General features: G+C 45.1%; 1 protein-coding gene across 1 annotated transcript in view; it reads right to left on the reverse strand.

The window, feature by feature from the left end:
* Positions 1–12,270, reverse strand: part of SVEP1 (sushi, von Willebrand factor type A, EGF and pentraxin domain containing 1) — a 175,951-nt gene that overhangs the window by 44,781 nt on the left and 118,900 nt on the right. Inside the window, exons 26-32 of the mRNA XM_084779540.1 lie at positions 11,574–11,775; positions 9,525–9,700; positions 4,894–5,018; positions 3,656–3,779; positions 2,376–2,546; positions 1,234–1,407; positions 687–806 (exon numbers count right to left, since the gene is read on the reverse strand). Coding sequence (XP_084635666.1) covers positions 687–806; positions 1,234–1,407; positions 2,376–2,546; positions 3,656–3,779; positions 4,894–5,018; positions 9,525–9,700; positions 11,574–11,775 — 1,092 coding nt within the window. The remainder of the gene's footprint in view (positions 1–686; positions 807–1,233; positions 1,408–2,375; positions 2,547–3,655; positions 3,780–4,893; positions 5,019–9,524; positions 9,701–11,573; positions 11,776–12,270) is intronic.

The following is a 12,270-nucleotide window of genomic DNA, read 5'->3' on the forward strand; positions in this document are numbered from 1 at the left end:
GTGCGCTCCTAACTCAGCCATCTCTCCGGTTCAAGGTGCATGCGTGTGTGCATGCACGCATGCGTGTTTGTGTGTGTGTGTGTGTGTGTGTGTGTGTGTGTGTGTGTGTGTGTGTGTGTGTGTGTGTACAGGTGCCCATGGGAGTCAGTAGATGGCACCAGATTCCTTGGAGCTGGAGTTATAGGCATTTGTGAGCTGCCTGAGGTGAGTGCTGGGATTGGAATTCAGGCCTGTGATAGAGCAAGGCTTCCTTTTAACTAACTGCTGAGCCTTCTCACTAGAGGCTGAGGTGATGAGGCAAGATGCCAATTTCCTTCAAAGACATAATTTTGAGTGACTGAGGCAACAGGAAGGAGGTTGGTGGTGAAGCTGTGAGCGCCATCTTCCTTCTCTGGTTGAGACCACGAGGCCAAACAATATTTCTGAGTCTATTGTTACTCTTGTAGCTTCCTTTAATATCTGACAATGTAGTGGGCTCAATTTTGCACTCAGAAAGTGGGAAGTCAGGGGAGGTCAGTGCTAGTTAAGAGTATCTTTAATGTTCCTATGTGTCCTTGATAAAAATGTTACCCTCCTCACCTATCCCCTTGCCCTTTGAACATGAAACCCATCTTTTTTTTTTTTTAAATAACATATCCTTCAAAATAAACACTTGCTTTAAGCAGCTGAGCTAAGACCATCAGTACCTGCACAGTTTTTCCCATCTCCCGTGTATGGTGGGTTACAGGAGCATGTGTAGGATCCATTGGTGTTCAGGCAGGAGGCGTGCTCATTACAATCTGACCCGACTGCACACTCGTCAACATCTGAAATGAAGACAGCTTACAAACAGTCCAACCAATTTGTTTTACTTAAAAAAAAAAGCCTTTGCTTTTGCTTTTAGGTCGCTATATATCACTGAATGCATAGAACTGTATGCATTTTTTATGAGATTTAAGTACAACCATTTTGCTTACACTGCAGATGAACAATAAAAATCTACTGCTTCCTCAGCTGATAGGAAGACCAGGGCTGGAGCTATAGTCTTAATACTGAGCTTGACTGAAAATGAGGAGCAGTTTTTGGCTCCCCTGGGAAGCAATAGCTGCTTTCCCATTACCTCTTGCCCAGGGCTTACTGGGATGTGGTGGAGTCAGCAAAGCGATGCCTGCCAGAAGAGCCTTGGGATTTGTGGTAAATGTTTCCCAAAGAACATGGATGAATCCACATGGCAGTTGCCAGTGTTTATCTCACCAAGACACGCTGGTGAAATGCCATTCCAGCTCCCGTTGTCTGTACAGAACATTCTGGAATCACCTAACAAGTAGTAGCCATTGTTGCACTGGTAGGTCACGGTGCTGCCGGCATGGAAGTCCTCAGCTGAGTAGAAGCCGTTCTCCAAGGCAGGAGGTAGCCCACAGCGAATGCCTGGAATGGGGCAGGAAGGACAGAACTTCAGCTGGAGCAAAGTGCTCACAGGACATCTTACCAGCATGGACCTAGGCCCATGGCAGTTGTCTTAGGTGGTTGACTTTTTCCTACTATATACCAACACTGGTTAGAGCGTGTTCTGTACTGCTTGCCACAGATGTGTTCTCAGCATGTGGCATATTGTCCAGTTCATAGTAGGAATGCCATTCATTCATTCATTCATTCATTCATTCATTTGTTCATTCAAAAACACCCAAGGCACTCTTAGGTACTGTCCTGAGTGCTGGGCTTATAGCAATGAGTATCATAGATGAGACTCCTGCTTTGTGGTGCTTCTTGTCCAGTGAGGTGGACAGACAAGAAGGCGCATGGATGCTGTGTCAGGTGATTGCTGCTAGTCTCTATTCTGGCAGCAGCCTTGGCTAACAAATCTCCTCACTTCATCCCCCTACCCTTGCTGCTTGCTGAGTCTTCTGTCCTTTGTCATTATTATTCATTATAAATAAACATTGCAATATGCACTTTACCCCCATCTTTTCTAACAGAATCCAAACACAAGAACAGGGTTAGCATCTCTAGAATATGTGTCAAGTTTCTTAGTCAGTATTTTAAAACTTGAGTCAATGAATGAGTGGAGACACTCAGGCCAAGACACCCATTCCTCTTCGCTCACCCAGCAATGACACACCTCAGGCTGGGTCTCCACCCTTCACCCTTACGTCACTCAACTCTTAGTTCCTTGCCACCACCTCAGACTCATTTGTCAGGAGCCGCTTTGCATCCTCATCATCCACCCCCCACACAAGGTGCCTGGCTCAGCCACTTAGTACCAGGATGAGGATTTGAGGGCTGTTTGCTGTGTTTGTAACAGTACACAATTAGCATTGATCTAGCATTCCCCAAGGCCTCATAGAGGTCTCATAACTTTTCGGGGCCACCGAGTGAGTTGAACAAAGGCTGCTCACGTTCACAGTGAGGGAGTGGTTGAGTCCACTGCCCTTGGTTCAGGCAATACTGCACAGGATTCCCGACCATCTGGAAGCCCGGATCACAGTACAGACTGACTTTGGAACCTGGCTTTCGCTCTCCTGATGCGATTTTCAGATGAGGTACGGATCCTTCTAAGGATGGGCAATCTGAGGACAAAGAGTACAGGTGTAGAGTGTGTCAGCAATACAGCAGCAGGGCCACTGAGTCATGGGGCTCCACTCTCTTTTGTACTAGCATAGAACCAGCTTTATTAAATTAAAACAGGTTATCACATTCTGAGGTCATTGACGAAGAAAATGATTAAAAAAAAAAAAACAGCAAGCAATTCATCAAGCAATTCTCCTCCCCCGCTGCAAATAAATCTATTGGATATTTTTAAAGGATTTTTTTCCCCCATACAGGGTTTCTCTGTGTAGCTCTGGCTGTCCTGGAACTCACTCTGTAGACCAGGATGGCCTTAAACTCAGAGATCCACTTGCCTCTGTCCTGCCAAGTGCGAGGATTAAAGGCATGCTCCATCACTGCCCTGCATGTATTTAAAAAGGAACAAATGGCATTCGGGGGATAGTAGTGGCCCATTCCTGTAAATTATCTTAAGTCACGAATCCCACAACACAAGAATTCATTTAACTGTATTGATTAACTGACTAGCTTCTCTTCTCCAGAGTGAACATTCTGTGTGCGGGTGGGACATCATTGGTTTTATCTGTTCCATAAAGGTAACCTCATCTCGAAAAGGAGCATGGGAATTTGGTGATCATTATAAACAAAAACAGGGGCTGAAGAGATGGCTTGTTGGTTATCTTGTAGAGAACTCAGGTTCAGCTCCCAGGACCCACACTGAGGATCACAGTGATCCTTGACTCCAGTTCCAGGGGACCCAGTGCTCTCCTCTGGCCTTTAAGGACACCAGGCACTGATGCAGACATACATGCAGGCAAGAGAGAGACATACAGAAATTACATTTAAACATTTAGAAAAAAAGATAAACTCGGGGCCTCCCACTCATCTTTTAAATTTCATTTTATCCTTATCCAAGTATTCTCCCTAATTACTTTGTACCCGTTATACAGAAAGAATCTCAATATTCAAAACACCCTTTGGGTGGACATGAGATAGATGTGAGTCCCAGTTAAGGGGCAGATTGACCTGTGCCATGATGAGACCACAAGAGAATTCTGAATTATGTGCTTTTGAGAGAACATTCCAGAAGAATCACGACATGGCAGAGTTGGTATAAGAGTGAAATCCTCACCAGAACAGAACATGCTGCTAAAATCAACCTTCACCTTCCCTATGATTCCCGACAAGAAATCAGGCCATGCTAACACGTTTCCCCGACTGAGTTCCTCTGGGCAGGAGCTGGCCAGCGACTTCACCTGAAAGTTTAAAGCACACTTTAAGACAAACCTTCTACTAAGATGGAGTGTGCACATCATATCTAACCTTGTTGAGTCAGCCACAGGTTGTTGCAGCAGAGGGAAAGAGAAGCATAGTTTCATACAGTGTGATGGCGAAGGCAACAGGGAATATTCTTTCTTTTTCCGATTCCCATCATTATGTCCCCCCCCCCCAATATTACTCTTAAAAGACTCATGGTTGCCTGAAATTTTGAAATTCTTTGCATAGTTTCTTGTCTAGATGTTAAGGTTTGTTGTGGCATATTATTTTCCCCAAAAGATATTATTACATAGGCTGTGTGTGTATGTGTGTTTGTGTGTGTGTGTGTGTGTGTGTGTGTGTGTGTGTGTGTGTGCCATCTCTGTGCAGGTGCTTAAAGTGGCCAGAAGAGGGCATCATATCCCCTGCAGATGGAATTACAGGGGGTTGTGAGCTGCCTAATATGGGTTCTGGGAACTGAACTTCAGTCTTTTGCAAGAGCACCAAGTGTTCTAAACCACTGAGCTGCCTCTCTGTCCCCATCTCTCAGTATGATTTGGAAAGTGAATATTTATCAAGCCATCATTGTGGGGCAAACAATCCCGCCGATGTGTAGGTGGCCTTTAGTTAACACTGTCTCTTGTGTGGGTGTCGCTCTGTCCCTTTATAGTTAAGGAAAATGAAGTTTAGAGAGATGGAGCAACATGGTTGAGACCATCTCAGAAAGACTGGGCTAAACAAGTTGCCTCTCGGGCTATCAGACTCAAGCTTGAAATACAAGTCTATCTGCTTCTATCCGTGGCTACTCTCATGCCCATTCTAAGTCTAGTCAGGGAAAATGTGAAGTACGACTCCCTATGATTCTTTCCAACTCAGAAACAGTAATACTTTCACAAAATACTCCTTCCCACTTAAATGTCAGACTATCACCAAGAAACTAAAAGGATCGTCAATGGAAACCACCATAGATAACATTCACCTGGCAGACCATGCCGTCCAGTGTCAGTGATGAATCCTGCTAATCAGGAGTCTACAACAAGACACGTGGGCTATTCACGGTTTTACCAGTGCCTTTGCATCTCATTACTGTCATACACTGAAAATGGAACTGACCTGCTGTGGAGACAGGACATAGTCCCAGAGGTTGAGCTGGCTTATGGCGCCCACAAAAGACTCCGCTGGGTTGAATCCTTCTCCTTTTTTGTCTTGCTCTTGCCCAAGAACTAAGGCGCCACCACCTAGAGAGAGAAGAGAGGGAGGAGGGAAGTGAGAATAAAGAGGAAAACTTCCCCAACGGTTTGTTATTCTCCAAAGGCTAATGTAATGAATGCGTTACTGAAAGCTGAACTATGAAACTTTGTTGCATGGTGGCTTAGCGACAAAGGACAGATGGAAATTAAGTTTCTGTGGACGGTCAAAGGCAGTTGGAGGGTGAGACCACTGGGCTCCAATGGATAGCACACATAGCTCCCTGCTTCTGATCTCAGAGTTTCCTCCACTGTGGTTGCTTTTCTCTCTTGTTCAGTCTTCAAGGCAGGCCCGCTGAATGCAGCAAGCACTTATGCAGCTCCTAATGCTGTGTTGGCTACACTGTCACGGTTGGAACTGCACAGGTGTCAAAGCAGAGCAGAAAGCTTATCTGCATGGGGGTGGGGGGGGGGCAGGTGTTGTAATTGAAAGAGAAGATATGTGCATAAAATATGTTCCTGTATTGAGTAGCGAGTACAAAAATGGAAGTATGCAGAGTAGAAGAACTAATGCTGGGCTGGGGCGAGGGATGGTGATTAGGAAGAGATGCTTGAGAAAGAGTTAGTTCTGTGTAGATAAAAGGCACAAAGTTTCCGGGCAGAGGAGTAAATGCCAGAAGAAATACAACTACATGGTGTGTGGGACCGAGGTTAGAGGTGACTGTCTATAGTTCCTTGGGTCTCTCCTGCAGCCTGTGTGCTGTATCTTATAAAGGAAAACATCCACTACGTCTGTGTACATTCTCAGTAAGTAGGAGAGGCAGACAGTGAGAACATACAAAGGGCACAGCTGTGAGTCTGAGCACCGGGACTTGAGCTGAGTCACCTGACTCTGGGAGTCTCTTTCCTTCCTCCCATCTAAAATGGAAACCGTTATTCACTGTTAAACTCACATGGTCATTGTAGTAAAACTGTTGAGTACATTTAGGTAAAAAGCAGACTTTTTTTTTTTGGAAAGGGGTAATTAGGCTTAAATGGCATTACATTAAATGGCATTACAAGGAAGTTGTGGGTTCTATAGTGGTTTTTTGTTCAAATATATCTTACAAGGAGGCACATATTGTTAGAACAAGATGTTTTAATTTTTTTACTTTTGTTTTGTTTTGTTTGAGACAGTGTCTCACACATCCCAGGCTGGGCTCAAACTTTCTATGTAGCCAACGATGGCCTTGAACTTCTGACGCTCCTGCCTCTGCTTCCCAAATGTTACTATTACAGGCATTTCCTACCATGCCCTGCCCAGAATAAAATATTTTAAGTTAATTGAGAATGGTCTCATTAAAGCCTTCTGAATATTGTCCCAATCTTGCAAAATAATCATACCCATAAAACATTAGTACCAGGAATTGAACCTTGGGCATCTCATATGATAGGCAAATGCTTACCACTAAGCTGGGTCCAACCACATGGTTTTTATTATTATTATTATTTTAATTTTTAAAAATTTATTCAGATTACAACTCAATTGTTATGCCATCACTTGTATCCTCCTGTTCCTCCCTCCCTCTTGCCTTCACTCTATTCCCCTCCCCTAGGTCTATGACCGAGGGGGACCTCCTTCCCCACTATATGGTCATAGGCTATCAAGTCTCATCTTGGTAGCCTGCTTATTCTTTCTTTGAGTGCCATCAGACCTCCCCACCAAGGGAAGGGGGTCAAATACAGGGCACCAGAGTTCATGTCAGAGTCAGTCACCACTTTCCACATAACCATGGAGAATGTCCTGTCCATTGGCTAGGTCTGAATAGGGGTTCAATGTTTATTGCATCTATTGTCCTTGGTTGGTGCAGTAGTTTGAGAAGATCCCCCTGGGTCCAGAACTGTCCGTCATGATGTTCTTGTAGGTTCCTAGGACCCTCTGGGTCCTTCTATTTTCCCATTTTCCCATACTTCTCTCACCTAGGGTCCCAATAAGATGTCCTCACATCTATCCCAGTCTCTTGGTAAGTGAAGACTTTCATGGACATTCCTTTTGAGCTAGTGCCCAATTATAAGTGAGTATAAACCTTGTGAGTCTTTCTGCTTCTGGGTGAACTCACTCAGTATGATCCTTTCTAGTTCCACAACCACATGGTTTTTAAAAGCAGCTTCTACACCAGTATCCAAACAATATCACCAGAAACAACCCCTCTATTGCTTCCGGTTGACAATTTCTGGTTCTTCTAGGTAGATCTCCCTAATTCATACCCTTACATGCTGTTCACTGCCTGGATTCATGAAACCCCGTGAGGTTCCTTTTCTCCCCTCCCCTTGTCTCTGTCTCCACAGCTGCCTGTTGAGGCTGTCAGGTCTGTTTGGTACCCAAACTGCTCTCCAGACAGAGCTGGCTCTTGATAATACTTAGTGTGGGGTTCACATCACAGAACATGTGCATGGTTTGTTTCTCCATCACATTGGCTGGCTTGAAGCACACCTTTCCCTCTCAGTAGAGATAAGCTAAGGGCTCCTGATTCTTCTGTCATTAATCCTCTCCCTTCACTGGGCACTCTTTTTCCTCTCTGGTTGGAATCATCTCTGCTATTTAGCTCCCTTCCTACACACTCTGTTGCTCCATTCTCACCATGCCTGGAATGACTATCACACCCTGGAGGCCACCAGTGACATCCCATTGACTTTGCCCAACCAGACTCTGTGTGATCTAGAGGCCGTCAGTGACATCCCATTGACTTTGCCCAATCAGACTCTGTGTGATCTAGAGGCCGTCAGTGACATCCCATTGACTTTGCCCGACCAGACTCTGTGTGATCTAGAGGCCGTCAGTGACATCCCATTGACTTTGCCCAACCAGACTCTGTGTGATCTAGAGGCCGTCAGTGACATCCCATTGACTTTGCCCAACCAGACTCTGTGTGATCTAGAGGCCGTCAGTGACATCCCATTGACTTTGCCCGACCAGACTCTGTGTGATCTAGAGGCCGTCAGTGACATCCCATTGACTTTGCCCAACCAGACTCTGTGTGATCTAGAGGCCGTCAGTGACATCCCATTGACTTTGCCCGACCAGACTCTGTGTGATCTAGAGGCCGTCAGTGACATCCCATTGACTTTGCCCGACCAGACTCTGTGTGATCTAGAGGCCGTCAGTGACATCCCATTGACTTTGCCCGACCAGACTCTGTGTGATCTAGAGGCCGTCAGTGACATCCCATTGACTTTGCCCGACCAGACTCTGTGTGATCTAGAGGCCGTCAGTGACATCCCATTGACTTTGCCTGACCAGACTCTGTGTGATCAGCTGTGACCTTTTTCTCCAGCCTCGTACAGGGCATAGACCATTCATTTGTTCCATCTGCATTTCAGATACTTCCACTGACCTTTGTTTAATACTTTCAACGAAGTCCGATCCTGTTCACTGGTTAGTGCTTGGCCAGCCTTAGAACTCAGGGGAGACATCTCCCTAGCCTTCACCAACATTTACTCTACACAGCTGCTCTGCTGGGAGCCACCATAGAACTGCATCCCATTCCTCTACAGTTTGCATGAACTATTCAAACTACTTCTTCACCTCAGTTTGAAACTGCATCTGATCATAGACCTAAAACAACATATCATTCCTCCCTCCACACTGAAACCTTCTGAATGGTGGAGGTCATATGGATTTTGCTCAATAGGTGCCTGACTTACTTAGGGGTGGGTTCACAGTATATGTTTTCTATGGCCACAAATGAATGAATTTTAGTGTCTTTCTATAATATTTTAGTATTACAAAGTAAAACAAAGAGACAGTTTCTAAAATTTAAATCAAATATCTGTTTTGAGGTGCTGAAAGGGTAGTCTCACCACATTTTCATGAGGATTTGTCTTTTGTTATAGAGTTATTAGTATATTTACCTTGGGTCAATATAACTTGCTTCTGAAAAAGAATAGCTGATTTTTAATACTTTAAATTATTTTTGTTGAGTTTTATTTAGCTGGACACTATTTTTAAGTATTGGAAACCTTAGGGAACTGCAGAACAATGCATCTACATAGCCCTTCCATGACCAACCACATCTATACAAACAAAATTGCTTGCCATGTAAGACTGTAGCAATTTTCAAACTAACCCCACCACCCCCTGCTGAATATTTAAAGTGAGTTTAGAGGAATCGTTGAATTCTACTTTAGAAAGGACACAAAAGCTGGAAACTATGCCCAGTGACTCAGCTTTGTTCCAAAACAAAACAGAAAACTCCTAAAACATAGTAAGCAAGCAAGCAAGCAAGCAGCACACAGCAGTAGCTAATGGCTTCCTTAGCGAATGTTCCTAGCCTACTTCTCTTCTTGGTCAAACCAAGATCCCCAAAGGCTTCTCCTACACAGTCACAAAGCTTGCCCAGGGAAAAGCATTTGGTAGCTTATAGTCTAGATAATCGATGGGCTAGGTAAGTGAAAGAAAGACATAACCATGGGTCTTTGTCTGGAAGCAATGACAACAAAGCCAGCCAATGCCGTGTCCATGTAAGCACAGACACCTCCAGAGTCCCACACACATGTACTCATTTTGCTAAAACATACCAGGTATGGCTTTGCCAATGGAGAGGCCGGTACCACTGTCAGATAATTGCCCGTCAATGTAGACCTTCCAGGCTCCACCAGCACTTGTCCACGTGATTGCAATGTGATGCCAAATGCCATCATTTACAGAGGGGCAGTTGGTGATCTTTTCTTTTCCATTCACATAAAGAACCCAGCTGCAGAGAGAAAGATTTCAAGGAATGCAGTCAACGGTCACACTTTGGATTCTTTCTTTGGGGGCACGTCACTTTTTCATTATGTTTGTGTGTGTGTGTGTGTGTGTGTGTGTGTGTGTGTGTGTGTGTGTGCATGTAAAGTACTCATCTAATTCGCTAGTCATTTTTTCCTCCATCTGATATTTTAGAAGCAGATCTGAGTTACCAATTATACTAAATTCTAATTCAATGTAAAGACTGATGAGTGAAAACAAAGCCTTACAGTGAGCCAAGATGATTGAAATGATTTGCCATCCTTTGGGATGTCAAGAAGATGCTGAGGTGTTTCACTGATACCCTTCCTCTAGCATATGTGTTTTTTTTAAGACCAGAAACAAACTTCAGGTGCCCGTAGGAGCTAAGTCTCCTCCAGGGCTTAGACTTCTGACTGGGCATTTGTGTCCTTCAAACTTTGATGTTCAAAGTCCTGATCAACAATCTGGCAGTATAAGACGAGAGGCCTTTGGGGGTGACTAGGTCATCAGGACATGGCCCTCTGCACAGGATTATTGCAGTTACAAAAGAGGTCAGCTGGAACCCCTTGCTGCTTTGGTCCTTTTGGGCACAGGAAGAACACACCTTGAATAGGATCTGTGAGCCAGGGAGGGGCTTTTCCTAGACCCTGACTCTGCCACTGCCTTGATCTTAAGACTTTTTATATTAGCCTAAACAGACTCACATGGGCCACAGGGTAGCCCAGATACATCCATCCAAAAGAAGAGCCACAGAGGTTCCCAGAAACCCCACTGCTCAGGGAAGTGGCGTGATGACACTTAACCGTCTAAAGTGGAAAGCGCCCAAAGACAAATGGAGACAAAGAAACGGTCATGAAAAGTGGAGAAGAAAATAAAAGCCCTCTCAGGCTCCAGCAACAATATTCACAGGAGAGGAATATTCTTGTCAGCACTAGCTGCTTTCTTTCCAGACGTTTCCCCCTTTCCTCTCTTTAGCCAAGCAGACAACAGTTTATCTCTTTATGTACATTTTTACCATTTTTTCTTTATGTACATTTTACCTCAAGTGCTTGCAAATGCCTTTAGTTTCCCCCCGGAAAGTTCACATTCACTACGAAGCGTGTTTGATGAGATGTCTACCAAAGTAAGGAGATTTCCCTAGCTCGAGAAGAAGAAAAATCCCATAGGCCTCTGGGACCTGCAACCTGATCCTTAGGCCAGCACTGTAGGTGGACCCCAGAAGAAAGCCCTGTGGGTCACCATGCAGCCTAGCCAGGGTGGACCCGCAGGCTCGCTGAGGAATGCAAATGTGGGAAAGAGTTGGGGGTCTTCAAAGGACTACAGAGGCCAAGCTAGTGGACAGCTCAGCAATAACTAGTGGTTGGGCCTGTCCACGTCTGTGGCTCTTCAGCAAAACTCAAGGGACAACTGAAATGACAGTAGAGACAGTGCCAAGGGAAGGACTCTCGAGTTATATTTAATTTCTCTTACTGGAACAAGGAATGCCCCCTTCTACGCTGAGACTGTTTGCTTCTCGTTCTAAATAACACCTGTCCCCCACAGACAAGTGTGGCTGATGGCCCTTAATCTTCAGATGGCCTGCTGTGCAAACAAAGAACATCAGGGGAACAGTTCCTCAAGGCACTGTTAAGATCAAATAAAACAAAACTATGAAATCACCCAACACACGAGAGGACACTTCTCACTGACACCTGGCTTTCCCATAGAACTCGTCCGGGTGTTCCAGTGGCTGTTGTCATCCAAATCTCCGGCACTCTGGTTCCCAACCAATGTCAGAGGAAGAGCCCTGGGCGGGATTCAGTTCTAACTTGGTGTCAGGAGAAAGCCACTCTGCCACATCCATCTTAACTCCGGCTTACCCGTTGTAGTCAGTCAGGAGGAAGGTGTTGTCTTTGTCGCCTTCAAGTGCATAGGAGATGGGCGTCCCATAGTTGATGACATCAGAGGACTTCATCCAGAATGTGCAGGTAATGGCATGGAGAGATGGGAGCACTCCGTCTAGCATGACATACCCATAGATGCCGGAAACTTCAAAATTCAGGTTAAAACCTGAAGGCTGTTCTGCAACAAATACAGAGAGTGTGCAGAATGCAGTACTCCTGTGCACTTCTGGATCTCCAAGGAAAGCAGCGGGTGAGTAGCGCAAAGTCCAAAGAAGCTAACTTCAACAAAAACATGATTTGAAAACTGAATACTTATTTAACCAGTGAGTGTGCATAATAATAGGGGGAGGACACAGCTGCTGAAAGGGAGCAGAAAAACAGCGTTGGAGAGGTTGAAAGGCCGGAAGCTGATAAAGCAGGGCATATGCTGTGGAGAGAGAGGGGTTGAGGTTGCGGAGGAGGAAACGGGCTGACTCAAGGGGAGCCTCTGCCCTCACTCAGGAATCTGTCCTTTCCATAGCTGATGAAAAATTCAGCTCTTCCCCTGTTTGCTCTGCAAAGCCTACTCTATAACAAAAGTCTTTAATTGATAAGACTTTGGTCTTCCGAGAAAGCAAACTAGCACTGGTCTATTGACTCTCTGAGTCCATCTGACCACCCAAGCCCAGTGGCT

The sequence above is a fragment of the Acomys minous genome (genome assembly GCF_964271855.1).
Source record: "Acomys minous genome assembly, chromosome: 1".
Taxonomy (NCBI): domain Eukaryota; kingdom Metazoa; phylum Chordata; class Mammalia; order Rodentia; family Muridae; genus Acomys; species Acomys minous.